Source organism: Xenopus tropicalis, chromosome 8 (assembly GCF_000004195.4).
Source record: "Xenopus tropicalis strain Nigerian chromosome 8, UCB_Xtro_10.0, whole genome shotgun sequence".
Classification (NCBI taxonomy): domain Eukaryota; kingdom Metazoa; phylum Chordata; class Amphibia; order Anura; family Pipidae; genus Xenopus; species Xenopus tropicalis.
The window spans coordinates 119,056,487-119,083,362 of record NC_030684.2 but is presented as its reverse complement, the minus strand read 5'-3'; the positions used below and the strand labels follow the sequence as shown (position 1 = coordinate 119,083,362).

The 26,876-nt window shown below is 39.1% G+C and overlaps 1 protein-coding gene across 1 annotated transcript; it reads right to left on the bottom strand.

Moving 5' to 3' along the window:
• Positions 1-8,165: 8,165 nt before the first annotated feature.
• thbs1 (thrombospondin 1) lies at positions 8,166-21,857 on the bottom strand. The gene is made up of 22 exons (XM_002937199.4): positions 21,699-21,857; positions 20,364-20,451; positions 19,384-19,961; positions 19,040-19,115; positions 18,292-18,488; positions 18,066-18,191; positions 17,517-17,610; positions 16,548-16,721; positions 16,217-16,393; positions 15,721-15,894; positions 15,498-15,625; positions 15,199-15,351; positions 14,840-15,058; positions 14,398-14,505; positions 13,736-13,895; positions 13,413-13,531; positions 12,213-12,447; positions 11,683-11,910; positions 11,302-11,573; positions 10,945-11,042; positions 10,447-10,586; positions 8,166-10,021 (listed from the first exon to the last, which is right to left on the bottom strand). The coding sequence occupies exons 2-22, from the start codon at positions 20,428-20,430 to the stop codon at positions 10,014-10,016; spliced, it is 3,531 nt and encodes a 1,176-aa protein (XP_002937245.1). The 5' UTR covers positions 20,431-20,451; positions 21,699-21,857; the 3' UTR covers positions 8,166-10,013.
• Positions 21,858-26,876: the final 5,019 nt, after the last annotated feature.

The window sequence follows — 26,876 nt, the reverse complement described above, 5'->3', positions numbered from 1 at the left end:
GAGCAGTTATTCATAATATTAGATATATATATATATGTTTTTCCCCTCCTTTTATTGTTTTCCCTTGTCTGTTTTCATGTAGGGGTGGCCAGACTTTATCAATGTGGGGTCACTGAGCAGCACGTTTTCATCAAGATCTACGATAGCAAGAGAATTATCCAGGTTTTGTTACAGTTCCATGAAAACTGTAACCTAATTACAGCCAGCAGTGATAACATCTACATTCCTATAGTTAAACAAATGTAACCATTGCTCAACTCATTTTTATTACCAAAAAAATCTGATTGATACTGAGAGGGTAACCTATTGGGTCATCAGCTAAAGCTTCACTGTTTGATAATGATCTACCCCTTATCTATATTAATGTTCTGTTTAAGTATACATTTGGTATAGAAAAATATATATATACATGTACATTCATGGAAGTTGAATAGCTACAGGTACAAGGGTTAAGTCCAAACATACATATGTTATTACTTCTTTAAGGGAAAATATACCCTAATCATAAACAGTGTATCTTCTTACCAGGCAATTCCAATACATAGCATTGGGAGCTGTTTCATGCATTCTTAGAGGAAATCTAATATCTTTCAAGTGAGATAGTATTTGAGTTTCCAATACATGGAGGTTACATACACTTTTAAAGAGCTGAAGTCTTTTAGTTGGTCTGTGCTAAAGATCATAGTGCTTGTCATTGGCCACTAATGTTTGCTCTGATTAGTTACAGCTTTGTATGGTCAAAGATCTGGTGCTTTGATTGGCTACAGGATGGTCTCAAGTTCTGCCCAGTGAAGTCAGCTACCACAAAGCATCAACAGAGGGATGTCTTGTATATACAGCAACATTATATCATTGGGGCAGAGGCTATTATGCTTGTGGCAAGATGGGGGCATCAGAAACAAATGACAATTAGGTAGTATATGTTTACAAATAATTTACTACCAGTCAAGGCTCACCCAAAAGTCCTAAATGGAACTTTCATGTGCATACTTCTATCCTCTTGTGTTCATTGTGTCATACAGTGTATCTCTGAACCCAGTGTGTGAATGTATGGGACAAATATTCCTACAGATACACAGACCTTTACTAAATACTGTATAGGCAGATTTAATATTTTCAAGAATTTTTACAGTATTTTGTATCCAGGGACTAATATAGTTGCCATTTTGGACTGAACGTTTCTTTTTTGTAGCAAATTGTAAAAAAAGCATCAACTCTTCTTTTTGCCCTTTTCTGGAAGCTTCATTGGGGTGGCAATGTGATAAGCAATGCTGCTTTGGAGAAATTGAGTATTGGGTTCTAAGGAAAACACAGCCAGCATGGAATATGTATGTTCTTCCATGACTTCGTTGTGTTTTTAGATGAGTTTCAAGGCTGAAGACAAAAAAAGCTTAAAATAAGAACTTTTAATAATTAGGAAATAAGGAAAACTACTTTATATATTTATGCTTATAGAACAGTGCATATCATGCTAATATGGCAATACATGAACAGGCATAATGTAGCCCTCCAACCTTTGAATCCTGCTGATGATGATGATGGGAGTTGGAAGGCTGCAAGTTGGCCTTCCTTTCTTAACTGGATATATCAATAGCATTTTCCTTGCGAGTGACTTCACTCCCAGCCAGTTCTCCCTTGAGGAAAAGATCTGAATACAAAACTGACATTGGCTCAGTAATGTATCATCTCACACTGCAATCATAATATTTTGGCATAAACAATCCATTCATGACAAGCGTTAAATGATGGTTGGCCAACACTGAATGGTCTTGGTGCCAAGTTTACAGTAGGAATGTCTAAAGTTGAGATGGCTATGCCTTCCCAATTGTCAGCAGACTTATTCAGATTCACTATATTAATTAGGATCATTTTTTTTTCTTGCACCAGAAAGAATAAAAAAATGTGTGTCTAAGTACACTATGAATCTGGAGGAAACGTGAATATTCTACTATATATTAAGCTCCTTGTTGCCTAGAGAAGGAATCCTGATATTTTTTAAAAGTATAATATTTAAGAATGCAATTTTGCCACTTTTCTATGACTTACTTGAGTTACTTCAGCGATAATTATTGAAGGAGCACAGGTGTATATCTCCCTTTTGCTTACAAAGTATGTTTTGGTGATGGAGGTGTAGGTAGATTTATTAATTTGCTGCCCTGTACTACACCGAATCTGTAAAAGAAAGAACCCAAAGCACCATATTGCTCGGAGCTGCTGTTTTTTGCTGATTTCCAGTGTTCAGCAGCCTTATGAGGGTAAACATTCCAGCCTTCCATGTCCCTCTAGCTTACCTTCTAAGTTCCCCTTGCTCAGTCTGGCACTTGTCCTTGCTCGTTGTTTTCTGTGTATATTTGTAGTGATGAGCAAAATTATTCAGCAGTAGTGATAGTAGTGAATGTTTTTGCCAGACATGTATTCTCAGTGAATTTCAGCATTTCGCCATTGGCAAATTGTTTCCCAAAACTTCTGTGTAAATTTGCCGCAAAAAAATTGTCACGCATCAAAAAAAAGTTGCGGTCGCGTCAAAATGGGCAGGGTTGTGCCAAATTGGGCACAGTCACATAAAAATGGGTGCAGTTGCGGCAAAATAGGTGCGAGCACGTAAAAAAAAAGATGCACTATTCAGCAGGCATAGAGTCATGGCGAATTTTGGCATTGGTATATTTATTCATGAAACGGGGGCAAAAATTAGGCGCAGAAAAATTCACCGTGTGACAAAAAATTGTCACCCACGAAAAAAAAACACGCGCATCAAAAAAAAAAAATTTTTTTCACCATTTTTTGAATCTGAAGACAGACACATTCGCTCATCACTATAAATTTGCTGATAAATGGAAATGCTTTTGAAAGACAAAGCACTCAGTTGGAATATCTTGTCCCCATGAAGGCAGTGGTGAATAAGAAACAAAACAAACTATGCTATAGTATTACTGTAAGTATTACAGAGTACACTCTAGGGAAAGACTAACAAACTGTAGGAAGGTCCCTCTAGGGCCTAATGATGACATTTAGGGGCTGATTTACTAACCCACGAATCCGACCCGAATTGGAAAAGTTCCGACTTGAAAATGAACATTTTGCGACTTTTTCGTATGTTTTGCGATTTTTTCGGCGTCTTTACGAATTTTTCGTTACCAATACGATTTTTGCGTAAAAACGCGAGTTTTTCGTAGCCATTACGAAAGTTGCGTAAAATCTTGCGATTTTTCGTAGCGTTAAAACTTGCGCAAAAAGTTGCGCTTTTTTCGTAGCGTTAAAACTTACGCGAAACTTCGCACCTTTTAAGTTTTAATGCTACGAAAAAGGCGCAACTTTTCGCGTAAGTTTTAACGCTACGGAAAAATCGCAAGATTTTACGCAACTTTCGTAAAGGCTACGAAAAACTCGCGTTTTTACGCAAAAATCGTATTGGTAACGAAAAATTCGTAAAGACGCCGAAAAAATCGCAAAAAATACGAAAAAATCGCAAAATACCGATCTTTACGAAAAAAACGCAATCGGACTCATTTCGACCCGTTCGTGGGTTAGTAAATCAGCCCCTTAGGGTACAGGCTGATTTGCTGCTCTAACTACCAGTGGAACTAAAATGGGTTGATTATTATGATGATTATGATATTTTCTTTTATCTGCAACTTTGTAATGTACCAATGATATGGGCAGACTCTTCCACTTGTGCTCCTGTGTATAGATTGGTTTTTCATATTTGCCTGTATCTTTAAATGTTCAAGGAAATCTATACTTGGCCCTTGAAATCCCTAATAATTTTGTTTGTCATGTTCTCTTCTGGCCAAGGCAAGTCATGGCCTTTGTCATGAATAGAAAAGTAAAGGAATCAGAAGATCTACTCTTTATGGACCTAGTGTGTCCCGGAACTATATGAAATGTCCCTATTGTTGGGAAATTATTTTAATTGCAAACCACGTGCAAAACATTTCCCAAGAGGTTTTTTCCCATTCACAGACATCATAAGATGTTGGGGATTTTTGACTTTGACGTATTATATTGGAATAATGAGCAGAAGAATCAACAAAAACCTTGTGGCAGTACGTAAGAGGCAAAAAGACTTTTAAGAGAAGATGATGAAATGTGCAATTATAGGTGTTTTAAAGTAATTGTTCCTTTACAGTCCTTCAGAGTTCTTCTCATAATAGCAAGACACTGTGATCATGGGCCAGCAAAGCATCTCCAGACCACCACTCGTCTGGCAGAAGATTCTTACTAGGAAATGCTGTATTTGGTTTTCACTAGACATAATCCAGCTTGTTCCAACCAAAACATTCAACATCTTATTCTCTTCTACTTCAGTACTTCACATACAAAATGTTCCACTAATGTTCCATGAACCAGTCTTAAGGACTGATTAAAGATAACGCAATAGCAATGCATTCCCAATTACCTTTGGAGACAAACCTGCTTGAGGTTGGTGGCAGCTCTCCATGGCACATTAAGGATACTCTCTCTGTCCAAGAGCTAGTGCCCCATGATTTTATTAGAATCCACCCTGTGGGCATGAAAGAGATTATGTGGACAGTGGCTGGAAAAAAAATTGGTCTGGAATGACTTTTTTTTTCTTGTGGCTAGGTATTGACATACATTCAAACATTTTTACATCCTGGTGTTACAATTTGTTGCTTTCTGTAAGTGCTGTGTTTATATTAGGGTGCCATGGTAACACATGCGTCCGTCATTTTCCTTCATTTTCAATATCCTGGCTGATGATCTGTATGAAGGCAAAAAAACTCTAATAAGCTGATTTGCAGTTTTATTTCATTTAGGGTTTCCATTGCGTATCATTAACAGTTAATGGCATCGCTAAGAAGAATTTGGGAGTTTAAGTTATATAACTTTTATATAACTTTTTTTCCCACTGATAATTTATCCAAGGTTTTGGTATTGGCAGGAGAATGTGGGGCAGTAGAAAAAGAATATGCATTTTTGGCAGGGCAAGTAGAAAATGTCTTGGGCTTGGATCATTTTAGGTATTTTGCGGGTGATTATAAAGGTCCCAGAGGGATTATTAGAGTGATATTTATACCTATAGAAAATAGGAACAAATTATCTGTATTAGTTTAAGGCAGTGATTGCCAAACTGTTTCCCCACCCCCTTTGATGGGCTTAGAGCCTTGGTTGGGGTAAGCCTAGTGTGAAGAGCAGAAAGGGGCAGATTAGGGCAGAATGCCAATTTGTTGGAGGTCTATCAAAGCAAGATTTGGGGTGAACACTTCTTTTATACTTAGAACTATAGCTGAATGGCTGATTTAGATTTTTTTTGAATCCTTGTTATTGGGTAAGGGCCAAATGTTAGGCCTTAAACTGGAGGCTTGAGCTGAATGATTCCAACAACCACTGCTTTAAAGATTATAGACAATCTTTATATACAAAGACAAGAGTTTCCCTGCACTCACCCATTATCAATATATATTGGACATTTAGCCATTCTGTGCATAAAGCTACCAAGCAATATCCTCCACAGGGATTGCGGAGAGCACAATTTTCCCTTTGTTGCTATAGTTCATACAGGAGCAATGACTAGCTCCATGTTGTAGCTCCCACACTTCCCAGCTACAGTCAGGTGATCCTAGTGGTGTCTTGAATTTTGTGGTCACAGCCTAATGCCTTAAAATGTAGTAGTGAGCACAACTTTCCCTTTTTTTGCTATAAACGAATGTATCTGGGACTCCCAAAGCACACTGTTTGGGCACACCAATTTAATCATTCTACGTGAAGGCATAAAACAATTAAATACTCCTGAACATGGGCACCATAAAATGTTGGAATAAAGCCTAAATCAATAAATAAGAAAGACTGTTTCACCGACACTTGTATGGAAGTCCAATTGAACATTTCTCTAAAATATTTGATACACACATTCTTTCCCTAGTGGAATGCTGGAAAATGTTCCATAGCGTTTTCCTGTCTGCATTCCTCTGAATCAATACAATTGACACATGATTTGAAAAAAACCAAAACATTGAGTGAACGATGAAGAAATGAGCTGATCTCTTTCAACCGCTTGGGTGCCAGTGAGGGCAACCGCCAGTTAGCTTGGAGGCAGATGAAAGGGAAATGCGTGATTGGTATATGTATAGGGATTGTTGGTAAAGGGTTTTGTTTTTTTGCCCATTTCTTTGTTGTGCCGTACGAATGGGGAATTTTACAATGATGAATCAATAAAACAATCAAAGCATGGAAATGTCAGCAGATTTTTTTGCTTTGGACAGTAAATGTGTTTGTCCAAGTCCGAGATAACTCAAATCAGCTTTCATTTTTTCAAGGCTCTATCACTGTATTCAAAATGTGCCACAGGACTTGGCATTTGTCCATGGGGAGCACTCGCATGTACAAGAAGTAAAGTGACTAAAATGCTATTGTTGTTCATGCCTTTAAGCAGCACCCCCCCCAGGCCCAGATTTGTGGCGAGGCCACAAAGGCCCGGGCCTAGGGTGGCACAAATTTAGGGGCGGCATGTTGCCCACTGCACCAAAATTCTCATAAGGAGCAATGGGGACCTCTCCCCACTGCTCCGTATGTGGGTTTAAATGGACGTGCATGCTTGCACGTGCTCGTGGTGGGAGGGGGGTTTGCGAATGTTTGGAATACGCATGCCTGCACACGGGCCTACGAATGGGGGTGGCCTCAGGCCCCCGGATAAGACATCCGGCACTGCACCCCCCAACATTGGGTTTGGATACCTACTGTAGCCATCCATCTCTGCTATACCTTTGTGTATTCAGTGCTTCTAGACCAGGGATCCCTAACCTTTCTCACTTGTGAGCCACAGTCAAATGTAAAAAGACTTGGAGAGCAACACAAGCACCATAAAAGTTCATGGAGGTGCCAAATAAGGGCTGTGATTGGCTATTAGGGGCCTCTATGCACACTATCAGCTTACAGGGGCTTTATTTGGTAGTAATCTTGTTTTTATTCAACCAAAACTTGCCCCCAAGTCAGGAATTCAAAAATAACTCCCTGGTTTGGGGGCACTGAGAGCAACACCCAAGGGGTTGGTGAGCAACATGTTGCCCCCGAGGCACTGGTTGGGGATCACTGTTGTAGACCAACCATGACTGGTATGCATGCATGTCTGGTATCAAAACTCACACTGCAGTCACCACAACGCTGTGGTTGAGACTCCTTAAGGTTGCCAGCCATTCTTCTATTTCTCCTACAGTGTTTCAGGTTATAAGTTATGTACAAGTACAAGACCAAAGACCTTAATGAATGACCGTTACATTGAGGTACTGGGGGACTGATTTCCAATGAAGTTTCTTTTTGCATAAATGTGAAATGGTTTTGTCGTTCTTTCACAGCTCATATATAAATATCTGTATCTGTATATATATATGGTCTTTATAGCTGTAGAGCACCATCACTTTATGGTCAGTAGATGGTGCCATAATACCAATGTTTATGGAAAATGCCTCAACCAAGACAAGTTCTATGGCAACTCCTTCTCAAACATCTATGCTTTTCTTTTAAATAGATGGAAAAGAACGGTGTGTAAAAAAGAAAATGTGTCCCTGCACTTATTTTTAGTCTATCTATATTAAGTCTATTATTATAAATAAGATGCATTAAGGGATAGCCTTAGGGGCTGATTTACTAAGACACGAATTCCGACCGAATTGGAAAAATTCCGATTGGAAAACGAACATTTTGCGACTTTTTGGTTTTTTTTGCGATTTTTCCGGCGAAAAGTTGCGCTTTTTTCGTAGCGTTAAAACTTAAAAGGCGCGACGTTTTGCGCAAGTTTTAACACTACGAAAAAATCGCAACTTTTTGCGCAAGTTTTAATGCTACGAAAAAATCGCAACTTTCGGAATGGCTACGAAAAACTCGCGTTTTTTCGCGCAAATCGTATTGGTAACGAAAAAGTCGCGATAATTTCCGAAAAGTCGTAAAGGCGCCGAAAATAAAGGCATAAAAGGCACAAAGCTTATCCATGTGCAGTAACCCCATAGCAACCAATAAAATGTTTTCTGGCCAATAAATGCTACTTGCTGATTGGTTGCTATAGGTGAAAAGACCAGCAGCAAGTTTTGCACCTTATATTACTCACTGGAACTTGGGGCTTTCATCTGCTGCTGTTGCTAAACCACAACTCCCATCATCCTCTGTGCTACAACCAGGCACGTATGCCAAAATAAACACCAAAAAAAATCGAATGTTTTTAATAGTTTATTTTATATTTTACATGTAACAACATTTTGCTGTACAATTTACATCTGTTTATTTTTCTTAGAAAAGTTGAAATGTTTACAAAAAAAGGTTTCTCTTTCTGTAAAAAAAAAAAAATTTAAAAGTATACACGGATATTAAAAAAAAAAAAAAAATCTGGGGCAGATATTTGCAAAGCTCTTTCAAGTGCAAAACATTTTATACAGACAGGAGCAAGAGCACAACAGGAAGCCGTTCCTGATAAATTATTTAAATAGCATATCTACAAAATACCCAAGACACTAAACAGCAATACAAAAATAATAAAAAAAAAAACATTTATACAAACGGAAGCGACAAAATTAATAATACAAATATAGAAAAAATATCACAATATTTTTATTACATAAAAAAAGTTTAAAATACTTTCCTGGGGATAGACAGTCAATGTAACTATTTACAGCGCTGATTAACACTACAGTAGATTTTTTTTTAAAAATGCTTTTTAAATATCTGTCCAATTTTTTCTGTTTTTCCTCTTGAAATCAAAGACATCCTTTTTTTTTTCTTTTGTTTCTCAGTCACACAATGAGGTAATATTTGTATGCGAAAGGTTTAAGGTTGCTGGTTGCTTTTGTAATTGCAGAGAGAAGCTGCTTACCTGCCGTAATGTAATTAGGGTCTTGTGCGGCTATTGGAAGACATATGGTTCCCATTTACACTGTAAGTACAGCCAGGCTGCTGTACACTCGGCTATCCACCCTTCTTTCCTTGCTCTCCCACTGGTTCTTTAGAAAGATCAACACGCAACTTGGCTGTCTCGCCTTCAGTAAAAAATCTATCCCTAGCCCATGCCTGAACCGTAAGCGTCTGTTTCCAAACCGCACAGCAGAATGACCCAATATTCCTGCGTCTCATGTACAAATATAAATACATATACATTTTCTGCTTTTCTAATTGTCTCCTGCAACTGAATTATTCCTACCTGACCTGTAACTGTTCCTTTTCCTGTTTTTGTGCCTTTCTAACCCTTAACAGCACAAGGTCCCAGGCAAGTGCTAATTACTGCATTGTATATGCTAGTTTCCAATATACCGAGCGCTTTTTTTTTTTGCTTAAGCCGGGAACAAGTGCATCTTTCATTTGAACAAACATGGTCAAATATTCTGGTTATCTGGACTGTTCTCTCTCACCCACGCACGCAAACACACACACACACATGCTACATTCAATACTCTTTTCTAGGCAGTAATATCTATAACCCAACACACATCGTTTATCCATATCAGGGATACAGAAATCTGTCTTAAGCCAGCGGGAGCTACATCTACAGACTACACATTCATAGTACTCTGGAGATTCCAGGTCCACTCCAACAGCAAAAAGATGTTCCTCAAAAGCAGTTTAAGTTGTTTCTTAATATTGCATGTCTTGTCATTAGCAATAAAAAATAGCCATATTGATAAAATATCGAGCTTTCAGTTCTATAGGAGAAGCGTCATTGTCTTGTGCTTCTGATATCTAAGGATTCCAGAAAGTTACTTTTCTAAACCATTCTATTCTTTTTCCTGCGTAATCTTCCATAATCTTTCCATGGAAAAAAAAAAAGTCTATGTGGTTGCTCTTCGGTGGCAGATCTTTTCTCGCCAAAGGTTTTCCATTGAGAAAATATTCCTCCGTTTACTTAAGTCTGTCTTTAATTACACATTTCTGGAATGGATCATTTGTTCCAAAAAAGAGAATTAAAAAAAAAACAAAAAGGTTAAAAAAAAATGGAAGAAATGGTCCAAAGGATGGTACATATCTGAAGGTGCGACTATATCTTCTTAACATTCATGGAATGAAGAACTTCTGGATTAAGAGTCTGGAAGAAATGGAAACAGGACAAGTTTAAAATCTGCCAACATTTTTTTTTAGATGTAGTTGTTTTTTTTTTTTTAACCATTAAATGGAAACGTGCTAAATTTTGCTATTGGGCAGTTGGCTATAGACTTTTTCTTACATAATCATGATACTGTCTTGGATGTAAAGATTCTGGATGCTTATTTGAATTGGCACAGATGAGCTAAAAGTTTAGAAAGATATATATGTTGAAGTAATATGGGGAAAATTGCTTTGTTGTGAATTCTTTTGCTTGCCTTTGTTATAACTTTTGGAAAACACAAGTAACATTTATCCATTTAAAAGAAACTGGCCAGTTGTGTGCAGAATTACACACCCCAATACAGGTTTATAGACTGAAATGACTATGGTAGTAGTGTCACAAGGTTTTTCTTTGAAACCACTCACCTCTGCACTCGTATTTGAGATCAGAAAAGAAGACCATCTCTTGTGAGAAGACGAATAATCCTAATCTTCCTCCAGCATATGTTTTATCATAGATTGGTCCTGAGTCAGCCATAACTTTCTTGCCTTCATACATGACGACTCTGTAATGAAAAGATGAGTGAGGTCAAATGACCCTCTTTGCTACTAAGCAATTCTTATTGATCAAGCAATGTATTTTATAACTCTGAGCTTGTCAGGTCCACACTGCCAGCCATACGTCTTTATTTCTGTCCGCTAACACATAGGGGATGCACAAGAGCATCATATAGGGCAGAAATTGCCTTGTTAGCTGCAATTATACCTGTTTTTCAGAATAATATAATCTTTTATATTTTTATCATTCAGTTCCTAACCAGAAGGCTGGACTAGCCTTCCTTCAACAAGATCCAAAAGACATTAGAATAGATATCCCTAATTCTGCATCAGTCTCTCCCAACAATGAAGGAAAGATGATCTTACCTAATGAAACCGGTCTTTGGTCTGTGGGTCAGGTGCCATCTGTAAGCTGTAAAATCTTTCCAGCCGATCTGGTGAGGATCATGCCACAAGGTGCGAACCTAAAGGAAAAAAAACAGATTTATACCAGAGGCACAAGAAGGAACATCACTATTACAGTATATACTGGATGAATGAATCAGCTGTCATTTGGCAATAACCTTATCTCTCCGTTTATGTGGTTGTTTTGCATAATTTGATAAAGAACGTCCTGGGTTTCACTTAACTAGACTACAGCCCACAAACAAGTGGATATTTATTCCTATCTGATATGACAGGAGTAGATTACAAAGTCATTAGAAAGTAATTAGAAGTAATTACCTGCCCAGGGGTGTTTCCTGTGTGCCACAGTGCATTTCGTAGGTGCTCCCCTGGTCCGCTGGTAGAGTTCACAACCTTGATTGAGAGGCCAGAGTAGCCCTGAGCTACAGTGGGAGTTGTGTCCCAGTATGTCTGAGTGATTTGCTTCCACATGACTACGTAAAACCTGCTGCTGGATTGGTATCCAAACACAAAGCCGGCATAATCGTCATCTCTCTCGGTGTTGATGAAAAATGTGCCACTGAAGTCAACAGCACTGAACTCGTCAAAACCTTAAGGTAAAGCAAGAAACAACATCACAAACCATTGCCATCTTGAACATCCTACAGAGTTTCTCTATGCAGTCAGTATAGTGACTAAGTGCTCTCTGTTTCTACTTACCAACTGCAATTCCAGGATCACAGTTAACAGTCTGAACCAATTCTTTGCCTTGGTGTCTCACCACCCAGTTAGGATCAATCTGTGATGTCCCTTTGGGATCCAAAGGCACCATCTGGAATTTACGGAAGTCAGTAGTGCTGATTTCCACATTCTCTGGGCAAACATCTTCTGCATCGGGTATGTTATCATCATCAAAGTCATATTGGCAAGCATCTCCACGGCCATCACCTAAGACCAAAAGAAAAGAAAGTTTAGGCTTGTACAAGAAATATTCAATAGGTCTAGACTAAGCAATAAAATAAAACTTTATAGTCAGCAGACGACTTAATGATGTAACTTAGAAATGATCTGTGATGTAAGGAAGTGTCCATGATGTAATCAACTAGCTGTCCATAATAAAGCTAAAACACTGTTTATTACCATTATTTTACAGCAAAACCACAAACCAGTTACACATTAGCGAAGTTGAATTCCCAGTAGCATTTTTTACTCATGGTAATTAAACCACATAATTAGTAATATTGTCTTACCATTAGAATCTGTTTGGTCTGGGTTAGGGACCAATCGGCAGTTATCTTTGTCATCAGGAACACCATCATTGTCATCATCATGGTCACATGCATCACCCTTGCCATCCTTATCATGATCTGCTTGGTTGGCATTGGGGATGTAGGGGCAGTTATCTAGGTTATTTTGATGCCCATCCTCATCTATATCTTGGTTGTTGTCACACTTATCGCCAATGAGGTCAGAATCAGAGTCAGTCTAGAAAGAGAAAGGTGGAAGTATTAGTCACGGGCATACTACAAGCATGTAGAACACACTACACAAGAATATCAGTATGGCATCAAGAGGTCAAGAGAAGTTTTATGGGCATGGTCCATGGAGGTGCTTTATAACTTTGGTTATTAAAAGCAACAGATTCCAAGTTTTTTTATCACCGCTTCCTCATGTAGTCATTAACATAACTGGCCAATGGCCATAGACATTCTCCTTTGTGCGCATTAAAGCTGATATCATTCTTGTTTCTTTTTTACTGCACTGCTAGAGGGGGTTAAGTCATTTAATGATTTTGACATTGTGGCCAATCATTAAACCCACACGGAGTGAGAGCCGAAACCTGATCAGTGCTTAGGAATGTCTACAAATGTTCTACTTAAAACCAGGGCAGTAAAGTAGGACTAAGGGATTTTTCCTGAAAAAAGTAGCTAATCCTTGATGGCATGAATGAGGTGTTAGTTACATATCAGCCTGTCGGTGAAATAGAATACCCCCTCTCAGCACTGTGCAAATGTAAGGAGAATGAATACCTCCAACCAATGAAACTCTGGATGATTTTCAACAACTGCCCCTCCCCCAAAAAAGTCAGATCCTTGCCAGACTATAATAATGATGGGATGAAGCCATAGCTGAATGTTAGGTTAAGTCATATTAATAAGCATCATTTATTAATTTAATTAAAAATATATATTTAGAAAACAAAACTAGTCTATATAGTTGTTTATCAAGATGGAACCTTTATCCAAATGAAACAATTTGAACCTCAACCTCTTAGTAGGGGGCCAAGTATTCTATAAACTCCAACAAGGAATCTAATAAGTGACTAATCCGTTGTACTTGAGTTGCCCACGCAGAGGTTTTAGGAAACTGGCGCAGTGCCCACGTTTCTTGGATAATATCTTAAGCTTTAGATTACATGCATAGCTGGGTACAAGGGAAGGTGCTCTTACCTGTTCTGGATTGTGTTCCAGTGGGCAGTTATCACATTGGTCTCCAACACCATCCTTATCTGTGTCTCTCTGGTCGACATTGTACACATAGGGGCAGTTATCCCTCTCGTTTAGGATCCCTAGAAAGAGGAATAAAGAGGAATAAAAATGATTTAGCTTAACCCAAGTAGTGTCACCTAATCAAGAATTATTTATAACTGCAACCCAAGCTGGCTATGGGACAGAAGTTTTGAAACTAGGGAACACTGGCACTTTTCTAATATTTTATTTAGGGGGTTGCATTAGTCATATTCAATACTGATCTCTAGGGATAAAAGACCTACCATCTCCATCAATGTCCACAGCACAGGCATCTCCTTCTCCATTGCGGTCTGTGTCAGCCTGGTCTGGGTTGTGGTTGTAAGGGCAGTTGTCACACCGGTCTCCCACGTCATCACGATCATAGTCATACTGTGCTGGGTTATACACAAACTGACAGTTGTCCTGCAATAGAAAGGAACATGTAGTTCAGGCTCAGCTGCCGGCCTGCCCAGTGTATCGATATATGTATCTGTCTATCTCACTGCACATTCATGTTATAAAAGGGTCTTCATTGTTTAAATGTTGGTAGTATTTTTAGCCAGGTATAAGGCTTCATTGGTTTAGTAGGGCCAGCCTAAAAATTTCAGTTAGACGCTAGAATCTGAGCAAGGAGCTGGAGGAAGCTAACAAATGCTCGCTGTAGCTTGTGATCTCCTGCTGGCAGCTCTCCGCGGGTAAGAAGGCAGAGGTCAATTTCACTTTCAAAGTCCAGCTTTACCAAAACACTTTTTAGTTTTGACCCGGCCAAGAGATTTCACAATTTACTAGTCAAATTTCACAATGACCTGATACTTTCTGTGAGGAAGAGCAGTAGTGTTTACTTTCCTGCTGCGCTGTTGGACTTTGCCAAAAGCAGAGAAATCCTTGGCTGGTGAAAACATGAATCTAGTCTTTGTATTCTTACCCTGTCATCTAGGATTCCATCATTGTCATCGTCTTTATCGCAGGCATCTCCCATTCCATCCTTATCATAGTCTTCCTGGCCTGAGTTGGGGAGGTTGGGGCAGTTATCCTGAAATAATGAAAACAAGGTGGTTTATATTAGTACTACTGGTTAAGAGCCTCCAGACTGAATTAATAATTATAATAAGTGCAGCAAGGCACATCTGTCTGTTTTAGTTATTTGCCCTCTCATTTTGGCTGAGGGAAGCTGTTTTACATGTACATATCACTTCTTCCCATGTAATTTACTTAAGCGTGCAGCCAACTTTAGCTTCCCAGAGTCAATTACTACAATATGTTTTATAAATGTTTGAGGAGCTCATCCAGATACATGAGAAAATGATATGAAATACATTCTATCATATATACAAACAAAAAGCATTTCAGTTTTTGAAGCCACTTACTTTCATGCAGTGATAGGTAGCATTAGCAACACATGTGAGGTTCTCGTTTGGCCAGCCATCCAAATCTGTGTCTTCACCACAAATGATTCCATTTCCTGCGTATCCAGGTTTGCACTCACAGCGGTACATGGGGTCGCTGTAGTGTCCAAGGTAGATACATCTGGCGTTCCTGTGACAGTCGTGGGTACCATCGGCGCATGGGTTGCGAGGCTTGCAAACCTAAAAATACACAAGAACATTAGGGATTAAATACCTTTACATCAATTAACATGGCTATATTTGACTAATCATATCACCAATACCATCTCAGAGGATGCTAGTATCTGCAAAGCAACAGTCGTAGAATCACCAAGGCTTACCTGCTTATTGGCTTTAGCTTCATCAATGCCTTTGCCAAATGGCTGAGTTCCTGTGAACCGAGGAGGGCATGGGAGACAATTATATCCTGGTTCTGTATTCTCACATCTATGAACTCCATTCAGGCTGAAGCAGGCATCAGGCACCTCTTTGCACTAAGGAGACAAGACAACACTCTTGATTCCCCGTTGTAACAATATGTTAAAAAGAAATGTACCTTTGGAAGAGACCTTCTTCCAAAGGTATGTGCACAAAAACAGCCATGTAAGTCATAAAAGAGAAGAGAGCAAGTGAGTGTTACCTCATCAATATCTTTGCATGTTATTCCGTTTCCTCTGTACCCTGGTGGGCAGGAACCACATTTCCAAGATCCATCAATGAAGCTGGTGCATTTGACTCCAGCAAAGCAAGGGTTAGAGAGACATCCATCTAAAAGAATATAAAAAGTCTAAATGTAAGTTGGCTGCCAAAGGCTAATCAAGCAGCAATTCATTAAACTAAACTAGGCTTTGACAGGAACTCACCTATGGGACAGTCCTGTTTGTTGCAGATCTGAGAATCAGTAGGATCTCCAATACACTCTTTACCCCCATACTGAGGTTTGGGGTTATTGCAGAGACGCTCCCTCTTCATCATTCCACCACCGCAAGTAACAGTGCATGTGTCCCACAGTGACCAAGGACCCCACTGACCATTAACTGGAAAAAAAACACGAGGAGCATGCATTAAGCAACTGTTCTTCTTGCAGTTGCAAGATGAAATTATTTGAAATAATCAAGCATTCATGCTTTAAACAATGAAAGTTCTATGGGAGAAGTGCTTTGTGTCCCTCAGTGACCTTCAGCAAAATTTCCTCATAAGGATTCCTCATCGGTTAAGGATCTGACATAATAAATCTTTGTTTGCTCCCTATAAAAATCTGATCTGAACCATGAGTTGGTGGAGCAATTACTCTGCTGAGATCATTCCTTCTCATATAGAACTCACAATAGTTATCATAAAGCAAAGCAAGCAAATTACTTGGGCATGGGTCTTTCTGACATGGCTTGTTCTCCCTTCCTTCCCCTTCGCATGGCTTTCCATTCAGCTGAGGAACAGGGGAGTTGCAGAGACGGATTCTGGTGATTTGACCACTTCCGCAGGTAACTGAGCATGATGACCAAGGTGACCAGTGGCTCCATCCACCATCTTGCTTAACTAAACATGAAAAAAGAGAATCATGAGCTTACGTTTTCTCCAAGCCTGACATATGTAAGGACACTCAATTGCTTGATGGGGAGCCATTTGACCAGACTCTTCCATACCAAGCAACAAGTTTGTATTAAGTTAAGGATTAAGTACTTATACTCACATCTCTTGTCACATTCCTGGATATGGCAAGATCGTGTCTGTACAGAAGAACCTTCGCAGCGGTTATTAAGGCTGTCGCAAGAACGTCCTCTCTGCTGGATGCCATGACCACATGTCACAGAGCAAGGTGTCCAATCTGACCATGGAGACCAATCATCATCAGCTGAGTCGCTTGCTGGAAATAACACAAAGAATAGGAATTGTTAATCAGTGGAACGCATGTATGCTCACAAAACCCTTAATAAATAAATGCTATGTCATCTAAGAAGGCAAAATATTTTTTAGAAGGAAAAAGAATTCTAGCGGTTCTAGAATATCTTCATTTAGTTCCCAGGTTTCCTTTAAACCAGTATATTTTTCAAGCGCAGGGCAGTTTATACAGCAATTGCATTTATCAGATTCTATCTTGAATTAGTCAAATGGTTGATTAAAAAAGATGAACAGTAGATAAGGAGTCAAAACAATATCAGTTTCCAATTTGTATGTAATAGCATCAGTCATTTTGGCTCTAGAAGAGGAAGATCTACTAAGAGTTCCAAACATGCCAGCTACCTAAAAGCTTGAGAAATGCAGGACTGAGCAGGTTTTTTTTTACTTGCAGCTGTCCTACTTTCATGAGAGCTTTTTTATGATCTCCTTCTTGAATGAACTTGTCCGGCACTTACAAGATTAATATCTGCATATTTGTCATTACACCATTTGAAAATGAGATGTTTTGCCTAAGGCAGCAGATACACCATTTAAAAACTCAACAACACCCCCCCGCCCCAGAATATAAATACAAATAGAAGGGTGTGTAAAATAAATTGGGATAACGGGGTGAGGCTGAAGTTACTATGGAACTAAGAAAGTCAGATGCATCACTGTATAAACATTCCAGCCAATAGAAATGATTATATGTGAGAATGTAGACAAGTTGATGGGGTCGTAAAAAGAACATTGAAGTAAAGCTGTCAAGTCATATACTTACGCCAACATCTGGGACAGCATTCCCCATCTGGAATGGTGGCATTGGTACAGGGCATCAGAGGGCAAGATACCTTACGGCATATGGTAGCTGAGTTCTATAAGAGAAATTGAAACGTTACTATCAAAATAAAACAGCTTTGACACTCTATTTTTCTATTCAATTTCTGTCATGTATGGAAACAATTTCTACTTAATGTATTGAGATGTTTTCAATGGAAATTCTCTGCTGTGTATTTTGCCCCATTCACTGGAGAGCACAAGTTACAGCAAGATCAGCCCCGTTATTTCTTTCATAACAACATCATGATGGAAAGAATTATTACTGGGGTCTTTTCAGATCATAGCTGGCTGAAGAACAATGTAACAGCCTGCAGATGATTTATTAGTCTGCCAGTATGGCTACGTGGTCATTCTGACATAAACAATAAGTATCCACAGTCAGGATCCATATGGAGCCGAGGAAACAACCCTATCACTATCTATTCCCATACAATCGCCCAACTGAAAAGACGCATAAATGGTATTTTTATGGTATTATTATTAATATTACCTGACATGTGCATTCAGTGCAGCTGTCAACGGTCCACTCATCTCTGTTCTTATGCAAGACTCCATTGTGGAGACAAGCACCTGGCGTCATTGTTACTCGCTGAGCAATAAGTTCATTCCTCTCCGTCTAAAGGGAGAAATAAAAGAAGAAATTGGCTTCAGTCAATAATGTTCATCTGGCTCTTCAGCCTATTTGCAGAACAGTTTTCCTGGGAAAGTTTCCTTACCTCTTTGGTGACTTGGTCCTGGAGAGATGTGACCAGCGTCCGTAAGCCTTTCATTTCTGCAAACAGTTTGGACAGATCATCGCAGGAAATGCCACACACAGCATGCAGGTCCTTTGTTTTGTGGCCAATGTAATTCGTTCGGATGGCTGGGCTTGAGCCGTTCACTGGGTTGTCCAAAGTGATGACTGAGTTTGTCACTGGAATGACAAGAAATTATTTCAACCTTTTATTTGAAATGAATGTGTTTAATGATAAAACCCTTGTTTATTGCCAGTTCCTTACTGTGTTACTGGGCATTATCCATGAATTCCTCACTATTGATGTATATCTGGCATCTTTTTATGATGCATGATTGAAGTGTAAAAAGGCTGAGATCTTACTTACATCTACAGCAAAAAACTGGTTATATGTACTTAATGTTTTATCAGTGTTGCCCTCAGCCTATGCATTGATCTCCTGTTGCACCCAATTATTGCTGCAACTCCTTGAAAGATAACAGGTGCCGGTTAGTATCACTAGAGAAAATTGTTAAATAGAAAGTACAGTAATAGCATTGAAGCAGGTTCCTAGATCTATTAATATGACAGATTCCCCAATAGAGAATCTTCTGTAAACCTCCTTTTAATTGATAGAAATAAGAGGCTTTCCTGACTGCTGTATCTCACTTGAGTGCCACCTGTAGGGTTTAGCTTTGTACATATCTGCTAGAAAGTCACAGAAGCACTTTCACGGAATGAGTTCAACTTACTGCTTGAGCAGCCTTTGTTTCTCAGAATAGCTTCCAATGTGGTTCCAAACACAAAGCGTACATTCTGAAGGACTCCCTGGCAAGAGAAAGAAACCATTTAGATCCCCTTTGCTAATTGGGTTACTTTGATTAAGAGCCACTCTGCTACACCTATTCAAAGAAAACTTACTGATTTTTACAAAACATGAGGGATTAGCCCTCATTCTGCTAGACATATAATTCTGTTACCATTCTTTTTCGTGATACACATCACAAGAATCATCAATCATGCCTGCTCAGCCAAAGACCACTTCTCAATATCTTTTCACTTAAAAGGAGTCTCAGGTTTACTTGGCCCTACTCACCTGAAAGTTGTCCTTTACTCCTCCCTTTGCTACTCGAAGATGAGCTTTGCTTGCCAGGTCCTCAGTAAATATTTTCTGTATTGGCACATCTAGCTCAGCATTTTCCATCTTGTCACATCCTACATAGAGCTGTGCGCGGTCATCTTGTACAAAGAGGGTGATGTTCTTCCAGTGGCCAGTAGCTAGGAGAGCATCTTCTACAGACACCACCTGCTGCTTCCTTTCTCCACTTAAACTTAAATCTAGGGTTCCAGCCCGGCCATTGGAGATCAGACTGAAGATGTGCCCTGCGCCATCTTTTCTCTCCACAGACAGAAGTGCCCCTCGACTTTTCTTTGCTTGACGCAGAGTCGCCAACAAAATGAACCCCCTATCAGCACGTATTGCATCCAGCAAATCTTGAAATTTGACTTCTGGCAGTGGTGGGATCAAGTCAGCATCTTCAATTCTATAAGCTGGGCTTGAAGGGTCAGGTCCCTTTACTAAATGGAGTCCTTCAGGCTTACGAGAACCAGTTTTGCGGTTGTATCCCGTTAACTCAAACAGATCAAATACACTGTTATCATCATTCCCAGATTCTGAAATGGAAACATATGCAGAATATCTAAGTTTGATACAAAATTTACCCCCAGAAGCAGCCAGAACAAGTTCTTTAGACTTTATGTAACAATCAAGCCCTGGAGAACCAGGAGGTTCTCTCATACAATATACAGTGAGAGTCAGTGGCATGATTTCTAGTTGGCCTAATATATGTGTTTAAATAGGGGAAAGTGACACAGATGTGGATGTTTTAGTGCAATTTAGATGAAGGGACAATTTGCACCTACAGACTGGACACAAGTAATGATTCCCACCTCTTCGTACAAAGCCCCATCTCTACATTTACTCTGAGTTTCTACACATACAAATTGTAGGACAGTGATTACTTAAAGAGAATATAATATATAATATAAGCGTTATATCAGTTTATTCCTTCTTACCTGCTGCTTGATATGTTTGAGGCACGGCCAACATCAACAGTAGGAAAATGCCCTTCATCATCCCCATGATGGAGAACTTCAGTTACTTCTGAAACAATTTAAGGTGGACACCTATAAATATATATCCACTACCATCAAACCAGGTATCTACTTAACAGTTTAGGCAAACCCTCAGGGAGGTGCAGTTCAACAGTAGCTAGGGCCCCACATATTGCATATCTCTGGTCACACACAATAGCATTTAACCTTTTCAATAACACAGTGAGTGGTATATATCTATTCAAAGCACCAATAATAGACCTGTCTGTAAATACACAGTACTAATTACACCTAGTTGTTGATCTACGACTTCTGAAGGTTTGCCGGTGGATGCTGGGAGTTATAGTTCAACAACAGGTCAAGGTTTGCATTTGGACCCCCAGCCTTCTGGCATTGCTAGGGGCCCCTTGGTCTCGAATTCCACCTTTAATTACACCTACATACCAACTTGCGTTGTCTGTAATTGCATCTATACATTAGCTTTTCATCATGCTCATGGAAAGTAAGAGAATTGCACTGGCGTTGTAACATTAATAAGCATAGTGAGCATTCCTTTATGACAAGTTTCATAAAGCTCTTGGTGTGGCTTGTAATAACCACTCATTTACATTCCACAGGGATGGCACAGAAAGGGAGATCTATAGCTGGGGGGCAAGCAGACAAGCAATTTCAAACCACACAACCACCTCTCCCTGTATATTAAATTAAACAGAAAGGGAACCTCATCACCTGTTATTCAAACAATAATTCCAAAATATCAGCAACAGCACCTCAGTAAGGCAAAAAAGCAAATCCAAACACCTTGCTTGTAATCAGGGACAGCGCTAAACCAATATAATTAACACATACAGTGCCAGGCACCTCCAGCTGCGCCAGGGGATGGCGTTATACTATCACAAGTGGATTTAAAATGACACAAAGACCATCAGCTGCCAGTAATGGGTATGAATTAGCCACAAGTCTTACAGTCATATACTAAGGCAATCTGAATGGTAAATTCTATAAACTTACTATAAGAATTAACATTGCAGAAAAGTTTAAACCCAACAATTTTAAAGCCAAGGGCTAACTCCCTAATACAGGTAAAAGCATCATGCACTAAGCCAGAATCACATATGCCATGGTCCTCAGCCCCATGTAATAAGCTCATGCACTAATGAATTAGATAAGCAGAAAGAAGTGTAATACATCCACAGGTACAGGCTGGAGGCACCCCTATGGTACATGGATGAGTTAGTCCATACAGCAAGAGCAGCAGCACTGGGATAGCAATGGGAAGAAAGCATCTCCTCTTACTCTTGTCCTTATTCTCTCTCTGCTCCTCTGGTGAGGTGAGTCCGCTCCTTGCTGCTGCTGGTAGTGGGGCTAATAGCGCCTAGTTGGTAGGAATAGAATACGGAGCCCTTAGCTGCGCCCAACAGCTCACTGTGCGCTCTGATCCCCGGACAGCGCTCTCCCCTTCCATATAAAGCGGCTGGCACATCCCAGAGAGCCTCCCCCAGCCAATCACAGGCCGAGCGGTAGGAAACGGGCTACTGTTTATTCTATGAGCTCACAACATGAGGGAGAGACACAACTATCGCACAGCGAATATTCGCCGCTGACGCACGCTAAGGAATTTCTAATTGACTCTGCGCCAAGTTCTTTTTTTTTTGTATCAATTCAAGAGATACACAGGAAAGGCATGCAAGTGTATAACCATATATATCCATATATATACATATACAGTTATACACAAACACTGTATTTTGTACATGGAAGGTGATCACTTTTAATAACTATCGGGTTTTTTCTATTTATCACCTACTGGCACTTTTTCATATGCTGAACGATAGGGATTTGATTCTTTTATGCGTAGTCTAAGCTTTACTTTGTCTTTGTTTTACTCTGCCTATGGAAATACAGAATATCTATCTATCTATCTGTCTGTCTGTCTGTCTATCATCTATCTATCTATCTATCTATCTATCTATCATCATCTATAATCTATCATCTATCTATCTATCTATCTATCTATCTATATCTATCTATCTATATCTATCTATCCATCTATCTATTTATCTGTCATCTATATGTCTTTCTTTCTTTCTCTCTTTCTCTATCTAGTCTTAGCCTATATAAGTCTATATAGTTTTGTTTTACTTTGCTTATCACAATACAAAATCTATCATCTATCTATCTATCTATCTATCTATCTATCATCTATCTATCTATATGTATCATCTAGCTCTCTCTATCCATATGCCATCTATATATTATCTTTCTTTCTTACTTTCCTATCTGTCTGTCTGTCTGTCTATCTATCTATCATCTATCTATCGATCTATCTATCTATCTATCTATCTATCTATCTATCTATCTATATCTATCAACATCTATCTATCCATATGTCAACTATATATCATATTTCTTTCTTTCTGCTTTCATATCAATCTGTATCTATCTATCTATCTATCTATCAATCAATCAATCAGTCAATCTATCCACAGCTATATCTGCCTGTTATCTATTTATTATTATTTGTAAAGTGCCACACGCGTTCTTTATTTATTATCTTACTATTCCGTATATATTTATCTATTATTATCCATTAAATCAGCTACTCTGTTTTTTCTCGATCTATTTATCAGCCTGTCTCCCTAAAGGAACTGTCTTTTACCCCTGTCCCTGTATCTGCCCCTATGTCTGCCTGTCTTTCTATGTAATCTATCCTTTCCTTTTCATCTGTCTGGCAGGAATTCACCCCCCTTCTTTGTAAACATATAGAGAGATAAATGTGCATTATATAGGGTGGAAGCACAGTGTAACCCAAGGCAGTGCTATCTATGTAGTCCTATGAACTATCATTTGACAAACAAACACATAAATGTGCCAATGTGTCACCTGCTGAGACCAAAGTCCACTCTGAACTGATTCAGGCACTGAGCTGTACTGCCCATTATGCCAATTATCTACTATAAGAGACTGAATTCCCCAGGTAATCATAGGGTCAGACAGAAAGGGAAAAAAACCAAAGTGGGTTACATATTGTAGTAACAATGCCTGACACTATAACATTACAGTGATAGAGATAGTTTGTTGGAAATGTTAATAGTTAAGTGTCCCAGTGTAAGAGGCTGCTTTTAATTGAGTGCACAGTCCACATTACTGTCATAAACAGTATACAGAATAAATATGTGTCTGGCAGTTATTGCAGTGTCCTAAGATACTGAGAGTTATAGTTATATTCTGGAAGACTATAAGTCTGGCAAGGTCACACCATGTAAATGATTAGGCTCGTCATAATGAATCTTATTTTAGTGCATCGAATTCATAAAAGGCTTCTTTTGGCATTGAACTGATTTTAGGTGAAGCTGTAAATTAGGGAAAAAAAGGTTTTAATTTGAAAGAAAACCTTCTGGTATTTCTCAGAACATTCCTAGTCACGCACAGTTTCTCTTCTCATTCCTTCAATCTGTAAAATCAGTTTAGAGAGGAATCCAGTAGTTGGTACTGAGCAGCATTGTTTGAAGCCTGTCAGGCATTTCCCCCAGCAGCCATTAGAGGGGGTATGTGAGCTAGAATAGAATTTCTTCACTACACACATTTTTGGTAGAAAAAGCAATAAAAGAGATTAAATAAAGCTGGCCCGCAGTGACTGGTGCCCACCTCTAATAAAGAATGGCCAAGCTGGTGCTTTTTTTTTCCAGAGCCGGATTTCATCCTCTTTGAATTTTGATTGGGAAATATTTGTGTGTCAGACAGAGTAATAGAACCAATATTGTCCTGTCTGGAATTCCATTCATGTCTTGAGGCTGTGACATCAACCAGCAGGAATGGAGAGGGCCATGGGACAAGGAGCTGTGCTTAATACAGGCAGATAACTAGGTCACTACTACCTACAGGTATAGGAAAAGGCTGTAACCCTACACCCCTCTCTGGCACCGAATCTCATACCCTGCGGCTCCGACAAGTTTGTTCAGTTCAGGCTAAATGAGTTTAACATGTGGGAAATGAATGTCCTGGAGGACCGCACTTTATTGATAGTTGGAGAACACAAAGAGACATGTCGATTTAGTAAGGGTTTGAGGGAATTTAATTTTTTTCAAAGATGTTCACAACTGCAATAGATCTCTCTTTTCATAACACGAGAATACTTCACATTTAGTTTCATTATTATATGTTTGTCCTGTGTTACTGAATGTTCTTAGCTGCTGACAGTGATTGATTTGTCATCATTATTCAATTCTATAGTGCCAGTCCATTTCCGCAACACTTTAGAGAGATTGTTCATCATTCCCATAAGTCCCTGCCCCAGTGCAGCTTGCTCTTTAAAGGTGGCGGTCCTTTAGATTGATTTGGCAGCTTATCTGCCTGTATATGGGCACTACTGGGGGCCTCCCTGACTGACATCTGGCCATAACTCAATCAGGCAGGTTTTCTTTTTCTGTGGGATTGGGGACTGCATCAGTTTATTGATGTGGTCCCCAATCCAACGGTAGCTATGCCTGCCATTTTAAATTGATTATTTGGCCCTAGGGCCAAACTACCACATTAGACCGTTACACACAGGAACAAGCAACCTCCCTTATTATAGATGGGGCAAGAGGGCATAGCTTAATATTTTTAATGTTAATTTCAGTCCTAAATATTTACATTTACACTTAAGATTTGAAGATCACATAGTGCTGCCACACAGAGGCATTCTCAGTGATTAGTACTATCTATTGAAGGGCAGTATATGTTCTATAAAGTTGCATGGAAGGGGGTTCATTTATAAGCAGAACAATATTTATATTTGTTATAGAAAAGGCCACCTGACTCCACATGCAAGGCACCTGTGGAACACCTGACCTGCCTGGAAATTAATGTTTTAACTGCCCTGATCACAAGCTTCAGAGCTGCAGAAACCAAGAAACTAATGTGTTTTAAAATACAAGATACAGTTTGCTGGCAAAATAATAGAATTTAGAAGTAAATGTGATATTTTATATTTTCTTTTTGGTCAAACCCAGCACAGGCAGAACACGATGATAATTATATCTAGAATGTCATTATATCAAGAAATCAACTATAACACTGCTTGTCTTGGCCACAATTGCTATCTTTGTGTCTGTTACTGTATTTCAAAGAGTTCACCTTAGTTATGTTGCCCTTAGGCTGGCACTGGCTACTGAGTCAACTGCTCAAGATAAGATAAGGAAAAGGAAAAGTCAGATAAATCTATATAGATTGTAAGCTCTACTGGGCAAGGACCTCCATCCTCTTGTGTCTTTGACTCTTAACTTATTGAAACAGTATCTTGTATTTATTTCTAGTTATTGTTATACTTTGTATTTATCTATTATTTTCTTATTAACCCCTGTTTGTATTAATGTATTCTACTGTACAGCGCTGCGTACATAAGTAGCGCTTTATAAATAAAGATATACATACATACATATATCTATTAGGCAGGATGGAAAGTAATGGGTAATGACACATTAGGCTCTCAATGGTTGTGACCCTAGGGTGTTGCTCATATTGCTTATTGCCACCTTGCTCCCTGCTGCCTTGTTTGTTGTTGAATTATGTTTCTTCATGAACAGTGGTTTGCTATTCCTGGTCTTTTACTGGCTAATGAATACAATGAAGAGGAATGGTTCATCAGTTTATTCCTGTGTACCAAGAACTCTTTTAAACTGGGTTTTGAGTGGTTGATTGCTTTATTGCCTAATCCAGTTTGGTTCCTATTGCATATTTGTTTGGTACAAAACGGAAGCTAAAAGAGCTGCTTTGGGACTGCAAAAATGATCGTTTTTAGGTATGTACCACACACAGCACATGACTAAATACCAGATTCTCAAACCATGCCAGTACACGGAGAAATAAATAAACATATTATAAGCCTGTTTGTACTTCTGTTATTCATTTACTAATTAATTAAAGACTCGGACATGTTCTCTGCAAGAGTACATATTTTTCAGCTTAGGTCTAATTGTTGTTTTGCAGTGTTTTTCTCCTTAAGTAACAGCAGAAGTGCCACAAAAGGGAAAGATGAGTGGAACACATGCAGGGCACTCAGCTAAAGCTGGCCTTTAACGTAAAATCCAGTTTTGTGCTGACACGATCTTCCAATAATAGTGACTACCTGGGGGTACAAACACTGTGATGTCAGCATGACTGGGATTCAAAATAAACCCTGGCATTTCAAGTACACAGAGGCCCAAACAGCCCCCACCAGCCCAATAAATAGTGAGTGTCTATGGCATCTTACAGCAGCCCCTCTGGCATTTGCCAGAATCCACAGTTCAAATCCTAAATAGCCTCTATATAATGACAATTGTCAACTGTCAGCTGTTAAGGACAACATACAATATAACATTGAGTACTCCCAAGTACTCTATAACACATAGCAAGCTCCTCAGATCACCTACACTTTAAAGTTGAGCACTTTTGAAACACAAGAACCACAAATAAAATTATTTTAATATATACAAATAAATGGCATCCTTT